This window comes from Haemaphysalis longicornis, unplaced genomic scaffold, assembly GCF_048455015.1.
Source record: "Haemaphysalis longicornis isolate Haplotype H1 unplaced genomic scaffold, Haemaphysalis longicornis Haplotype H1 scaffold_1, whole genome shotgun sequence".
NCBI classification, from domain to species: domain Eukaryota; kingdom Metazoa; phylum Arthropoda; class Arachnida; order Ixodida; family Ixodidae; genus Haemaphysalis; species Haemaphysalis longicornis.
Genome location: NW_027526203.1, coordinates 435549580 through 435564772, shown reverse-complemented (window position 1 = coordinate 435564772; position 15193 = coordinate 435549580). Strand labels below are relative to the sequence as shown.

Here is a 15193-nt window from a genome sequence, read left to right as displayed (position 1 = left end):
TAGGCTAGATAGTAAGGAAAACAGACAACCAGCCACTTTCTTGCGCTGTGATTGGTGGCTGCCTACAGAAGCTGCCACCAATGAACGTGATTGTGCATATGTATTGGTACCCTGGTTTGTTTTATCACAATGCTGGAATGCAAAGTAATACTGTTAACTCTGGCTTTGGCACGTCACCAATGAGATCAGTGCTAACGTAAAGTGAGGTTTGAAAGTTTGCCAATACGTGGTACTTTTTGTGTTGGAAAACATGTTTCCAGGCCCGAGTGGAGTGCAGCGTGTTATCAAAGTTTCATTCTTTCAAATAAAACAAGGATGTATGGTGTCGTCATGGCCCCTTTAAAAACCATGCTTATTTTATATAGTTTTTTAATGCCCTGGTTGCAACAAAATGCTAGGTCAGATGCAAGGTGGAATGCCCCAACTGAATACTACACTATAACAAATTCACAAAATATGACATAACAGATATTTGACACCAAGGCTCGCACCACATCTCAGTTGATCGTATGTCATAGGTATTGGCATGCAGTTGTTTTATCGGTGGAGTCCTCTCAACAACTCGGGAAATTGCTGCAGGGAATAAATTGCATGGGCATTCTCATTGTCAATGAAGCGGCCACAGACCGCCACAATATCATACTGTTCAATATCAGATCTGCAAACGTGCTACAAAAGCTTTTTAAGTAAAGAAGTAGTTCTAGGGAGGACCTCAATGCAGTGCAGAGGAGGTGGGGGAGAGGAGGAGGAGTGAAAGCCCTGCAGGGGTAGTCTAGTGTCGCTTTTGTGAGCATAGAATGCAGGCCTCTTCCGTTATGCCTTGTTGCTGGAAGAGTGTACTATGGCACTTTTTGTGGCTGATACCTTAGTGGGACATAATCTGCCCAATGGTACTGCTACTTTCATTGCTCACATACACAGTCCTGGTTACTTAAAGCACTTAAGGAGTCTCTGTACTAATTGCATAAAACAAACTCTCTTTCTTTAAAAATACTGCCTGACACTTTCTGTCAGTAGCACTTGCATTATGTTGTCTCAGAAGCACAGGAAGAGCTCTGTGTTCTGTTAGTACGTAGGTGCTAGTTGCTATTAAAGGGACACTGAAGTGAATTTGTCAAGCTCCTGTTTTTGCTTGCACTGCTTAGACAGGCTCAAATAAACGCACTTCTCATCGTTTATCCGAATGATAAGGCAGTATTTATTTTATAAAGTCTGAAAGAAGAAAAACTACCATGTGCAGTTTGTGGCAGCCACGCCAACTACCGTATTTACTCGCGTAATGAACGCACTTTTTTTCCCGTAAAACAGAAGCAAAGTTGGGGGTGCGTTTATTATGCGGGGTAATTTTTCGGAAACTTTTTAGGAGTGACGAAAGAAGGCCACCACGAAACAAAGTAATGCATTATATAACCTACCTTTCGCAGTAAACATACACGTACAGAATGGGCAAACACAAAGCGTTTTTATTAAACTACACTCGTGTTTGTTTGTCAAGGCTTCACTTCGTCAATTTCGAAATGTCTACCGGCATCATGGTTGCCATGCTCAACTGCGTACTCCACAACCTTTAACCTAAAACTGGCCGTGTAACTGACATTTCGGCCCATCGCTGACTGAAAAGGGGAAGATGAGCAGAAAAGCAAGCAAGTAACAAAGCTATCACGAAAAAAAAGTAGGGCTGAGGCGCTCAGTAGACTGAGCTGACTGAGCTTCGTTGTGATTGGCTGTCCAACGACGCCGCTCCGGAGTGTTTGTTCGTGTTTACTCCGAGAGATAGCTCTAGGTTGCATGCGCGATCATCATCAGTGGGAGTGAATGAAGTGGAAAAGCTACAGTACGGCCATTCGTGGGACTGCAGGTTTGGAAAGTTGGGGGTGCGTTTATTACGCGGGGGAAAAAAAGAAACATAATTTTGATGACTAAAGGGGGGGCGGGGGGGGCGTTCATTACGTGAGTAAATACGGTAACAGCAGTGAACTCAGTACAAGGTGCTACGGGATTTGACAATATCTAAGATAAGAATTCAAGCTAGTTTCGGTTTCAGTTCTGTGAAACAACATGCTTGGCATCATGTTATCATTGGATAGGCCTTCTTGATATCTCCGTAATTGACATACCACGCTTCTGCCTTGTTGTCGGCTGTAAAATGAATCAGATAAGCCTACCAGGACGGCTTGGAATTGTAGCAATCACTAGCCGAGGCATACACAGTGGATGAACGCCCTCCGTGTCACCGCAGATGCTCAAATGTGATGCGCTTTTTCTCCATCTTTGGAGCTTGTTTGGCTCATGCCTGTATCGTAAAAAACGTGTTCGCACCAGGCCAAGGGCTACTGATTCAGGACTGTGCCCGTAAGCAGTCGGTGATTATGGCAACAACACGCCAGCGAGAACTCGCCGGCGCGTCAGTGTCAGTCTGCACACGTTCTGCAAACTTGCTCGTGGAGGAAAGAACGTTACAGCGCAAAAATGGTGAATTCAGTCTAGAAAACATTGCCCAAAAACAAATAAATCAACTTAAAAAAAAAAGCACTATCAGGGATTCAAGCTTGCGACTTGCAAAACAATATACCTGCTGCTCCAGACCACACAGTCATAAGCCAGCGCTGTCAAGGGCGAAAATCTAAAGTATGTAATGTATAGCCAGTTTACATTTTTATTTAGTTTTAGCATTTCAAGCAGCTTAGATGACTTTCTTGTATAGCGCTGGTGCAGAAAGCGTCTCCCAAATTTCCACAATACATTGTGTCTAGCGACTGCATTCCTTAGATGGAAAAGTGTTCGCAGATGTGTGGTCGTGCTGCTGACCCCTGTGCTAGTTCACCCAGCGCAAAAAGTGCTTCCTGCACCTTGGTTTTGCGCTGTACTGTTTACGGTAAAAGTTTCAGTTGATTTTAATTCCTTAGTACCTATATTAACTTCGCTGACTCTTCTCCCGCCTTCAATTGGCCTTGGATTTTTCTACTAGCATACCAATAAGCGAAGCGTCACATGTGCACTTGTGTGAAGCGACGTTTTAAACTAATTTTAATACAAACTAACAAACTAAAGGCCCGTTTTTCCTGGCACAAATGTGCCGTGGCTTAGTTTCACCTGAGCGAAGGAATCGCGATGACCTGCAGGTCGCCGGGTGACTGAACGCTGGGCCGACTGATTGTGTCGTAGGGTCGGCGAGCTGTGCAGTAGCACAATCAAGCCTAGCCGTCTTGTTTTGACGTCAAAGGAAGTTGGCAAGGAGGATGCAGAGTGGAGGACAGCATTTTCGAATTGATTTTTCCACTAAATAAATTTGCATAAATGCAGCGAGAGTGGTCAAAACATGGCCTAGAGGCTCCAGACTCCAATTTGCGCTAGTACTCCCGCAATGTTTACGAATCACTTCAGTGTCCCTTTAACACATGAGTGCTAGTTGCACTTTCATTGTCGTCCATGTGATTCTTACCCCCATATTCAGAATCCTAACTTTTACTTGTCTTGAAGGAGTACTGACACGAAATTTCAACGCTCGAATAACTATGTAAAAAGCTTCCTTTGTATATGGAGACACCCCTTCGAAAGTTTAAACCGTAACCGTTCAGTAGAACATATTTTAATTCTTGCACGCACGAGAAAGCTCATTTGCGCCATTGAGCAAGCTCATTACGTCATCTGTGCCTCGACCCAAATGGCCGACGTCAAAGCTCTCGTGACGTATCGAGGTGGCCGTGGTGCTGTTGGCACGCGCTTTTCCGCCTTGTGCATCACGTCACAGTTTTTGGGACTGACGTCACGTGCGACTACGGCTGGTCGGGCTGTTGTAGTGTGCGCGCGCATGCCCAGACCAGCATCGGCTGAGGTGCGACGAGAACAGTGACGTCAGATGCACCTTCCCGTCGTGGCGGCTGCCTCGGTGTTTGCTTCACCAAAACTGAAACTGACACGAATAAACGGAGGTGTAATTAATTATTTATGCTGCAATTGACAACCTAATGCACCATTCTATGATTAGCGCTCGTAGGCACCTATAGCCGCGAAAATAACGTAACACAAAAATTTCTTGTCAGTACCCCTTTACTTAGATTTTGTGCACCTTACTGCATTTCAAGAATAAAACTTCGGCTAAATGTGTGCCATTTCGTGACCTTATCTACCCAGAAAGTGAACTTTCCTTATCAAAATGGCCATCTGCAACATTACCTGAGCTGCATTTGTATATCTGTTGCGCACAAGAAATAGAGAAGGCTGAACAGCATGAAGTGTTTTCTGTGCACCAAAACATTGCTTGTGCACCGAGTGTATGGACACAGCCACGAACGCACTCGTACAATGCACGACATGACGAAGGGCAACACCGCGGCACTGCATGCAATCGTGAACTGATGTAGATAGCTGCACCTACAGCTCGTCACTGCTTGCAGGAATGGAACTCTTAGCGAAAACAGAGTTACACTTGCAGGAAAGGGGACGATAATGGAAGGGAATTGCGCTCAGAATCATCATTCGTGCCACTAGGGAAAGGGGCCATAAATATTCACCACGATGCTAAGCCTAAGTGTTTTAGGCAGCCCAGCTAGGCAGACCTCACTGGGGTGAATGCTTTGAAACCACCGCCTTAGGTGTGTCCCTTCTTATTGGCGCACAAGTCAGGCCCCGTACACGCAGTTAAGCTGATGGGTGCAGGCTGCCCTTGCTTATAGGTGCCCAGCTTCCTCGGAAAAGGGTGCCTTTCATAAGGCCTCCTTGGGGGGACACTGACCTTCAAAAACTTTTAAAATTTCTAAGTAAACTCTGCGAAACTTGTCATTCTTGCTGCTTTTTTCCTGCTGATTTCAAATATGGCATTATTTCTTCAGTTGTTCCGTTAGTTCCCGAGATAATTAGAGATAATTACTCATTTTTGGAGGAACAATAGACAAAACAGCATTGGTCATAAAACTGTAATCTTTACATTTTCCAATGCTATGAACACTGGTGAATGCAATAAGAAAATCGGTTTTTTGATTCACTGCTTGGAACTAATTTTACAGCTCATTAAGCTTTTGTGGCACCAGCGGCAAGGAACATTTTGAATGCCCATTTCAAACACCCAAGTTTAATGAGCTGTAAAATTATTTCCAAGCGGTGCATAAAAAAACTGATTCTCTTATTGCATTCACCAGTGTTCATAGTGTTGGAAAATGTAAAGATTACAGTTTTATGACCACCACTGTTTTGTCTATTGTTCCTCCAAAAATGAGTAATTATCTCTAATTATCTCGGGAACTAATTGACCAACTAAAAAATAATGCCATATTCGAAATCAGTGGGAAAAAAGCAGCAAGAATGACAAGTTTCATAGAGTTTACTTAAAAATTAAAAGAAATATTTTTGAGAGCCATGCTTAAGTTCATATAAGGAAGGCTTTTGAAATATCTGGTGGCCTTTTCTCATGCTTGTCAATATCCCCAGCAAGTTTAGTTTGTTTTCTGAGTACAAGGGTGTTACATGCTTTCTATCAGCATGAATCTCAGGCACTTTCTTAGACTACAAGCTACTTTTTTAAACGCTGGCAACATTACGGAGTTGCTTATTAAGGAGTTTGAGATGTGTTCGAATGAGTAGCAAGATACTGAGTAGCAAGGTACTCCCCACGATAGTGAGGAAAAAGATGAAGTGCCCGTGCCTGTCATGAGGAGCATAATCATAATCTCGCTGCCTGTGCTCCTCCTCAGGTTAAAAAGGAAAGAGCCAGATCAAATGTCACTTCTGCCTATGCCAGTGAAGTCACTCCTTCCCTACTGAAAGCCTCCGTAATTCTCCAGGTGTTGCGTAGCCATATTGCTGAGAAAGAGGCAAAGGCCTGCCAACTTTACTTTCTGCTGCTTGTACAAAAGTCCCAGTTTGCCATGTCAGAGTTGACCGGTTAATTTCTGGTTGCTACTTGACAGTAATTGTTTTGAATTCAATTATAACTTAAATTTTTCATCTCATTTTAATACTGCAAACAGTTCACTTTCAGCAGCTTTTTTTTTTTTTCTTCTTTTTATTGCAACGTTGTGTGGGTCAAACATGCGCACACATGATTTGAGCCAAAGCATTGCCTTTTCAGCTCCCTATGTGAAAGACGAGTCCTGTGTTGATGCAAAATACTTGGCTTACTGGGTGATGCCGCCGCCAGAGGTAAGGCTGTGTAGAGTGCGCAGACACTGAAGCGAGGAGGTGGAACTGTCAATTGTGTAATTATACTACATGTGGCTAAGGAAAAAAAAGCGAGTCGTGGTGCTAGTACTCTCAGTAATCTCTGCTTCAATGTTCTGTGATGTAGCAGCAGATAAAAGAATGTTTTTAGAATGTTTTTTGCATACTGTTTACCACAACCCGAGTGCTTCACACTCCTGCGCAGTTGTATTAGAGTACAGATGGACCGCAGTATGGTGTACACTGAAACGTTCTATTTGTTGCAACTGTACTAAAGAAGAATTTGATATAAATGATGTCGTCGAGAGGAGCCAGCCGTATCCTTCACTTAATGGTTGGCTGTGTGCAAGATAATTGCCATGTTTTCTTTCTTTCTTTTTCCCTCATTGTAGCCATGTAGTGGCCAAGCTGCTGTACCGCTACTCCTAAAGTTGCAGGTTCGATTCCCAATCACAGAGGCTGTAGAGGCTCTTCAATGTGTGGCTGCTGCTGTGTCGCATCTCCCCCCCCCCTTTTTTTTCAGCAGTAAGAGCAATCAGGCCTACAAGCTTTACACTGGGTTGCTTTCTAATTAGCGCACAATACTGTTTGCTGCCCATGCACCACTTAAACCAACTGAGCTACTCAGAAATTGGTGCAAGCCTCATGTTCTACAATGGTCGAGAACTAAATGAGAGAAATGTGCTATTATTCGTGCTTTGGGGTAGGCTTGTGTTTTTGCAGATCCTGGCACTCCATAAAAAAAGCTCTGCTGCGCAAAAAACTCATTTTTGAGTAGCAGAACGGAGTGATAGAAATCTAGAGGATGGTGAAAGCAGAATCAGGCCCTCATCCCGTTAGAATTTAATGTTGAAAAGAGTGAAGTTTTAACAATTGAAAGACATTAAGCAGTGTCTGTGTTGCAATTATTTTAATTATCACCGTTATTTGGTGCTAATTGTAACCTTTGCATCGCCTATCTAAGTGAAGCAGCATCTTCACTTGTGCGGTTATTAATGCGGTTATTAATCTCATCTGCTTTATTGTGTGCAAGAAGTGGCATTTAATTATAGGCAGATCCAGACTGTTAGAAGGGCTGGGGATAGAAGGAATTCTTTAGAACAGTTGTGCAGAGTGTAGACAGCACACATTGGAGGCTTAATGACGCTGTTCAGTAGGCACTCTGTTTTAAGGGAGAGGGGATCGTTACTAAATCTACGATCCCCTCTCCGAAATTTTCGAAATGCCTCACTGATAAGAAATTTTAAATGGTCAAAAGAACAGAAAACACCAAAGGTAAACAGTACTGTCTGCGACTTCGGTTCCCAATCAGCTGTATGCATACGTTCAGAAAGAATGTTGTGTTGTGTTTCTTCTTCTTCTTCTTTCTTTCTTATTTATTTATTTATTTATTTGCCAGCCTGCAAAGGCCGCGGCGGCTTGTTTCATCAGCTAGTCCAAATAGACAGGTGCTTTCATATGAAATGAAATTGAGACTTGACGTCAAGGTGACTCATGAGCTAGACATTGTGAATACATGCATTCCAAGTTTACATGAACCTCAAGACCATTATTGCCATGTTTAGTAATCCATAAAAGGTGTTCAGGTGTGGGGCAATGCATATTATAGATATTTATGTATATATAATATGCATTGCCCTGCACCTGAAGATATTTTCTGGATGTGTGTTCATGCGTACATGCATGCGTAGGTAAATTTGTCGTGTAGAATGTGTAACAGTAGCTGAATGAGTACATGTTCAATGAGATGCATTGTCTGTGGGTGGAAAACTGGAACCGACTCCTCACAGCAGAACAAATTGAAAATGAAAATATCTATGGTCAGAAATGTAGGAGATTAAGTGTTATTGTGATTCATCCAAGTACCTAACAAGCTTCTTCAGAGTCCTTTTTTTTTTTAATCTGTGTGTCTCAATTTTCGGTTACAGTACTTCTTTCCACTTGAGCCATTGCCCGTGGGTTAGATTGAAAAGCTGTTTCGGAAATTTAAGGTTTTGCACTGTAAATTAACTCTTTAAAGTTTACAGCAACATCTGCATAAAGGTTACGATATCACATAAATGAAAGTGTGATATCTAACTTAGCAGAATGGTCAAGCCAGACTAAACCATGTGGAGATGCTGTTGTTTTCATAATGCCTTCCTACAGCATCTAACTGAAATTTGGAATCGAACATAATGCTGCGGGTGTATTTTTTTGTTGCTCATGCCAAGTGTACAAGCATTCTCTAGGACGGCATGTTTCATATATTTTTATTATTACAGCATAGGCCCAATGAGTATGGGAAGCCAATGCAGATGATGTACAACATTGCTCAAGATTCATTCTTGACTCAGGATCTACTCATGGAAATGGTAAGCCAAGAAAACAGTACGATAAAATTCCGAACAAGCGCCCCCACCTGTGTCAAGGTGTCAAGATTTGTGTCAAGGTGTTGTTGCGGTCGATGGTTGCTTCAAACTGCTCCCAAAAGGGCAAACACTTCATAATGTCACCGCTAAATGGTGCTATTTCAAGTGGCAGAAGTGTAGGTTCTATGTTCCTAGATTCCAATTGCGCACGTGACATTGCGCTATTTCCAGAGGCTGTTTGTACGACAACAGCTCTTGTTTGCTCTATCGTAGTCCGGAGAATCGACATTGCAATGCTGAAGCTCTGCATCCGTGGAGTCTAGTGGAAGGTGGGGCTCTAACTCACCTTTAAGGGCGGTGAGATCTGCGTTGAAAGTGGTTAGACGATCAAGCATTGACTGAAGGCTCACCACATCAGATGTGCCAGACTGGATGGCGGACTTAACCTCGTTGACCAGCCTCGTTGTTTGGCTGCAGCGGATCTTCCGCTTCAACTTGGTCGCTTCACTGGCATCGCTGTGGTCTCGCTTCTCGGTCTATCTAAAGGTTAGAGTGGTCCGAATGAAGCCAGGATTTCGGCACCAAGATGTGAAATAACGCGACAAGGAGACAAGGGCCGGGTGTTCTCTAATATTGCCACACCTACTTGTTCCTCTTTATTCTCTGCTAATCGGAAGCTGTTACGAAGCGGCCTCTTCTTTCTCAACAGCACCTATGGGAGGTAAATGCATGGCGAATAAAAATTTCGACTTAAATGGTATTTCGAGCTATACGAGTTCGAGTTAATGAGTATTTACTGTATGTGAAATTTGTGGGGATCCGCTTGATCCCCTTTCCTCCTCCCGCGAGCGCGATGTTCGAACGAGCGCGCTTTCCCGCGCACGTGACGTCAACCTCGCGGGCCGACGTGCCGGCGGGCACCGACTGTCCCGCCGCCGCTGTCGCTCCTCCTCGCCCGGGAACCTGCCTCCTCTCCTCCGCGCCTTAAAACCGCGACGCGCACGTTTCGCGGGTCTCTCTCTCTCTCGGCTCTCTGGGCTCGGTCGGCTCTCTCGCGAGCTCTCTGGATGTCTCCCTGACTCCAGGGACTCGGGAAGGAGATGGAGGATGGAGGATAGGGAACGCGAGGGGCCGCGGATCGTATCGCACCCTCGCCGCCCCACGTCCAGGAGAAGGGAGTCGGATACCGGGGCGCTCCATGCCCCCGGCCGGCTCGTCTCCTCCCCGCCGCGCCGGCCGGTCGGGCGCTGTTTGGCCCCGATCGGACGCGTGTCGGTACAGTGTAGTTCTTAACCCGGTCTTGGCGTTATTATGCACTGTACGACTCGGCCAATAAACCCCATGGTTCGTCCTGGCCCTTTGGAGCCTGTCGTCGCCTGTGTCGGTGAGTCGAACCCGTCGCGGCGTCTCCCTTGTGGACGCCGCGTACCTCTCTGGGGCATTTTGGATGGGTCATTTCCGGGCGTCGAGCTGACATCGTCGCTCAACGTCTCTAACGAGGCTAGCCGGGGTCGTTGGTTGTCCCGTAGCCAGACCCAGTATACCCACATTGGCGCCCAACACGGTATCGACACTGCGCGACGGAGCAGGCCCCTGGCCTTAGTCCCTGTGCGATTTACTGTGAGGTGAGCGGTTCGGCTTCCGAGCACGACGCTTCGGCGTAACGTGCTCCCGCCGCTCACCGCTGTCCGCGGATCGAGGCAGTTATCGCCCGACCTGCGCCAGCACCTCCTGTGTTCTGTACGACTCAACGTAGCGGCGATCCCGAGCCTGCGAACTTGACGTACGATATGAACCTGGAGCAGAGCCATACGCTCGCTACGTCGGAAACGAGAACACCTTTTGCTCGGACGACGTTAGCCTGCGGCCAATGTATCTCCACGTGCAGACGACAAACGGCTTTTGTGGCCAAGTTTGCGTTTCGCCAAGGAGCCCCTTGCGCCTCGTCGGGGAGCATCCTGCTCCGACGACGATAACGCGCATTCGTCCTACCGAGTGCATCATCGCACGCGCGGACGCCAAGGCCCTGTCGCAAAAGAGCGCATGTTGCCTCCACGACACGGCCGGGACCGCATAGCACATCCCCGCGCAGGCATTGTACGACGCTTTGTTGTCGATCGTGCCGGCGCGCGTGAGATGCAGTGCGCTGAGTCCACAGCTAGGCCCACTGGGGAGCACTCTGTTTCCCAGGCATAGCTCGCCTTACGATCTCGTGTTTCCAAAGCACGGCGGCCCGCTCGCCGCGTAGTGCTACGGACTACTTAGAGATCGGGCCACACGTTCCGAACGAGTTTGACCGTTTCGTCGACAAAAGTTCGTTCGTAGTGGAGACGGACCACGTGGAATTCAGCTGGCTTAAGCGGATACGCGAACCACGCGTGCTGGCCATATAAGCTGCGCCCGTGAAAACGTCACCGTGCGCAATGGGAGCGGTAGCACCACGTGGTGGCGGACACATTACGTGAGCCCCCGTGGCCGCTTGAATGTTCCTAACGCGCCTAGCGCCCGACTGACCCCGTAGCCACGCGCTGAACGTCGGCCAGTTGGTGCGAGCCCCGAAGGGAATGCATTAAGCGTGCAAACGTTGCAATTCCCGGGCGATATCGCATACCGAGCAGACCCATTGTCAGCCGGTATTGCATTCAGCAGAGACGAGCAGGTGCCCGGTGATCAGAACGATCCGTGTTGTAAATATGATTTTAACTGGCTCTGTGTGAGTCGTGCTCTGTGTGAGCGGGCGACGCGGTCGCCGGAGGCTACTAACCGCTGGTATTGTGGTCAGCCTCGAGCGCTTTGCAGCTCGTACTGCTGCAGGCGCGTTTTTTTTTATTTCTCGGATTCGTATCTGCTACATGCTCAATGTCTCTCGCTGAAGTTTATCCCACCGAAGGAAATTCCCCTGAGAGTTTCACGGTGGTGAGCACCCGCAGTTTGAGGAAGGTGTACGATACTTCCGTGACTCGCGGGCGGCTGGGCGAGTGGCCGCAAGACTTTACGAAGTTGTGCCGCTCCACGACCTGGCCAAGCATGTAGCGAGTTGATCTCCACTATCCTCGCTCTTGCCGTTGCGCTAAAGGAAGGGAAACGCGAACGTGGCGGCGGATATTAGCCCCCGTCGCTAACCCGGAGTTCCTGACGCGCGCCGCACTTGACGGAACATACGACCACGTGCTCGAATGTGTTCGTCGGTGCGATCGTCGAAGGGAACACAGCCACGAATTTGGCAATCCCCAGACGAGAGGCGCACCCGGGGACCACATGTTGTCCGCCGGCATCGCCTTTGGCAGAACAAACCTCCTCCGAACGCAGCAGTAAGGTCCGTTTGTAAATATGTAAATAGTACGTCGTTTGGCTCTGTGTGAGTCGCGCTCCGAGATGGAGCGGGCGACGCTGTCGCCGGAGGCTGATGACCGCTCGTGTTGTGGTAGGTCCCGTGCGCTATGCAGCCAGGCTGCTGCAAGCGCGTTTTTTATTTTTTGTCTCGGACCCGTGCTTGCAAGGAGCGGATGGGAGTTCTGCCGATAAAATCTCACCCGACAATGTCCCGAGAGGCGCATCTAGGGTGACGATTTGCCGCAGTCTAGGGAGGCCGCGTTGGGCTTCCCCGACTCGCGACAGGCCGGATAAGCGAGCGACCGTAAGACTTTTACGAAGTTGAGTCACTCTGCGAAATAGTCCGGCCGCGCACACAGCGAGGAGGCTTTTCTCTTCTCGCTCGTGCCGCGCATGCCACAGCGCGAAGTCCGGATCACGCAAGTTATCCCACTTCATGCACCCAATCGAGAGGCGCAACCACGGCAAAATGCGGCGTACACTTGGGGACTCCACCCCGGTAGCCGTAGTCGTCGGTTCCTTTCGGGCTGCCGCTGTTTGCTTCGCGGATCGGCGACATTTTCGCCCTGCGGAAGCGCTAGGCATGCGCGATGAGGACAAAGGACCGCGATATTCACCCGTTTGGCTTTTTCCGCGGGCCTGATCATGCGTCCTCACGTCCGAGCGGAGCGTTGGCGCGGGGCGACGTTTCCGCCCCATGACCAACCCTACCGAGCGCCAGCGAGCGCCAACGCCACAGCCACGGAGAGGTTGAGTTTGCCCCCTCTCCTCAGTGGCCGGCGGAAGCGCGTCACGTCAGGCGACGGCCCACCAACTGGCCCAATAAGCCCACGTGACACGGCAGGTAGACCCTCTCTCATGGCGGATGTCGGAGAGACACCGCGGGAGAAGGGCACGCCACTCAATCGGCGGCCTAGGGAACGACGCGGGCCTCACGCCCTTCGTTCCAGTATTCTTCCCTCTATGCCTTCGTCGCCGATAGCGACGCTTTGGAAGGGGGGGAGGATGGCCGCCGACGAAGCGAAACGGGGAATGCCGGCTACCTTCCGTGCGACCGCTGTTACGCACTACGAAGCCGTTAGCTCTCCCCAGTTTCTCGCGGCACCGGCGTTACGGCCACTTTTCGGCCCGAGCCTTTGCACGCCCCTATCGCTGTTCCCGGCAGGTAGTTTTGGGTTTCGCCTTTCGTCTCCCTTTTTGCAGCACTGTACCTTGGCTCGGTCCCCAGCCCGGTGTTCTTCAGTCTTCAGTTGCCGCACCACACACAGCCCTTGCCACACGCCGTCCTGCATCGACCAGCGGCTTCAACGTCGCCACTAACCAGGGCCATGGCACACCCAAGCAACTCGGGCGCTCCAGCGCTTTCCCGGGGCACTCCCTCACGATGCCTCGTGCGGCGTCGCTCGCTGCGGCTCCTCTCCCTGGTGCCTTCGGCGAGCGCGCCCTGGGTGCTCCTTCGGGACCCTCAGCCGGTACGGCACCCTGCAGCTGCTGCTACTTCCACCTCCGGCGGCCCTCTCCTGCTGCAGCTGGTCGAGCTGCGCCTGGCGGCTTCAACCCTCGAGCCTGTTGCTCGAGCGGCCGGCGTGAAGCTGCCCCGTGGCCTGGCGGTCTTGGGCCTGGTCTCCGGTGTCCTGGCGAGTCATCTAGACGGCCCCTGCTCGTGCCGACCACTCTGGCGTCGTGTCGAACTTTGGAACGGCGTGTCTTCGAAGTGTGGGCGTGTGTGTCGGCGTGGACTCGAACGTGCGGACATTCGCGGACTTCTTGGGCTGGGGACCCGTTGTAAGCTCGTAGGGTATGTGCTGTGCCTGCAGTCGTCGAGCCGGTCCTTCAGACCGGGCTCGGGTCTTGAGGAGGGGGGGATGTGGGGATCCGCTTGATCCCCTTTCCTCCTCCCGCGAGCGCGATGTTCGAACGAGCGCGCTTTCCGCGCACGTGACGTCAACCTCGCGGGCCGACGTGCCGGCGGGCACCGACTGTCCCGCCGCCGCTGTCGCTCCTCCTCGCCCGGGAACCTGCCTCCTCTCCTCCGCGCCTTAAAACCGCGACGCGCACGTTTCGCGGGTCTCTCTCTCTCTCGGCTCTCTGGGCTCGGTCGGCTCTCTCGCGAGCTCTCTGGATGTCTCCCTGACTCCAGGGACTCGGGAAGGAGATGGAGGATGGAGGATAGGGAACGCGAGGGGCCGCGGATCGTATCGCACCCTCGCCGCCCCACGTCCAGGAGAAGGGAGTCGGATACCGGGGCGCTCCATGCCCCCGGCCGGCTCGTCTCCTCCCCGCCGCGCCGGCCGGTCGGGCGCTGTTTGGCCCCGATCGGACGCGTGTCGGTACAGTGTAGTTCTTAACCCGGTCTTGGCGTTATTATGCACTGTACGACTCGGCCAATAAACCCCATGGTTCGTCCTGGCCCTTTGGAGCCTGTCGTCGCCTGTGTCGGTGAGTCGAACCCGTCGCGGCGTCTCCCTTGTGGACGCCGCGTACCTCTCTGGGGCATTTTGGATGGGTCATTTCCGGGCGTCGAGCTGACATCGTCGCTCAACGTCTCTAACGAGGCTAGCCGGGGTCGTTGGTTGTCCCGTAGCCAGACCCAGTAAGCCCACAAATTGAAGCGGTTCTGCGTGTGCCAGGTCTGCTGTCTCCGGTCATTGCTTTTTCTTGTCTTCGCTTAGGCATGTGCACGCATTACAACAGTAGAAAGTAACAAGGAAGTGCATTTTGTGTCTATGTATGTCTATGACGGTGCGCACCGCTGTGGCTATAAAATGATAAGAGCATTAAAAAATGCTGTGTATCGCTTGCCCGTGGGTTGAGTTATAAACAGTTTTTTTTTCTTCTTCTTTTATTTTTTTATGTGTGTGAAGTATGCTGGCATAAAGTGGGAACATAGAATGGGAAGGAACGTAAGCCACCAATCTAGTGCATAACCTTTTGCACGCATGTAGTAATTTATCATAGGCCATGATGTGTACCTGGCTTCAAGCACATTAGTCTGTATGTCACTGCATCGCCGTCACTGCCATCATCAACTGGGACAACCCGGGGAAGGGAACAGTGCAAATAGGCAGGGCAACACACATGCCCTAACCTCCAACTATTGTTGTTCGACGTTAGTGCCTGTCATGTGCATTTCTCTCTACGTTCCATTCTTGCTTGCACTCTTTTGCTTCAAACTAAAAATTATATTACATTCTGTGGGGGATGCGAGAGGGGGGATCCGGTTATTTGCGTCACTTCCGTCTCCTGTCTCTGAATAAGAGTATCCTGCTGTTTAGTTTATGAAAATAATTGAAATACACTGAAATCTTCCTCTTGGCAATTTAAGTGCAAACTGGGGTTGATTAAATTGTTTG

The 15193-nt window shown here is 49.6% G+C and overlaps 1 protein-coding gene across 8 annotated transcripts in view; it reads left to right on the top strand.

The window, feature by feature from the left end:
• Nucleotides 1-15193, top strand: part of LOC144155780 (MPN domain-containing protein-like) — a 44868-nt gene that overhangs the window by 22959 nt on the left and 6716 nt on the right. For all 8 annotated transcript variants that reach the window (XM_077687434.1, XM_077687432.1, XM_077687429.1 and 5 more), the window contains 2 exons: nt 6068-6138; nt 8421-8510. In XM_077687434.1, the coding sequence (XP_077543560.1) occupies nt 6068-6138; nt 8421-8510 (161 nt within the window). The remainder of the gene's footprint in view (nt 1-6067; nt 6139-8420; nt 8511-15193) is intronic.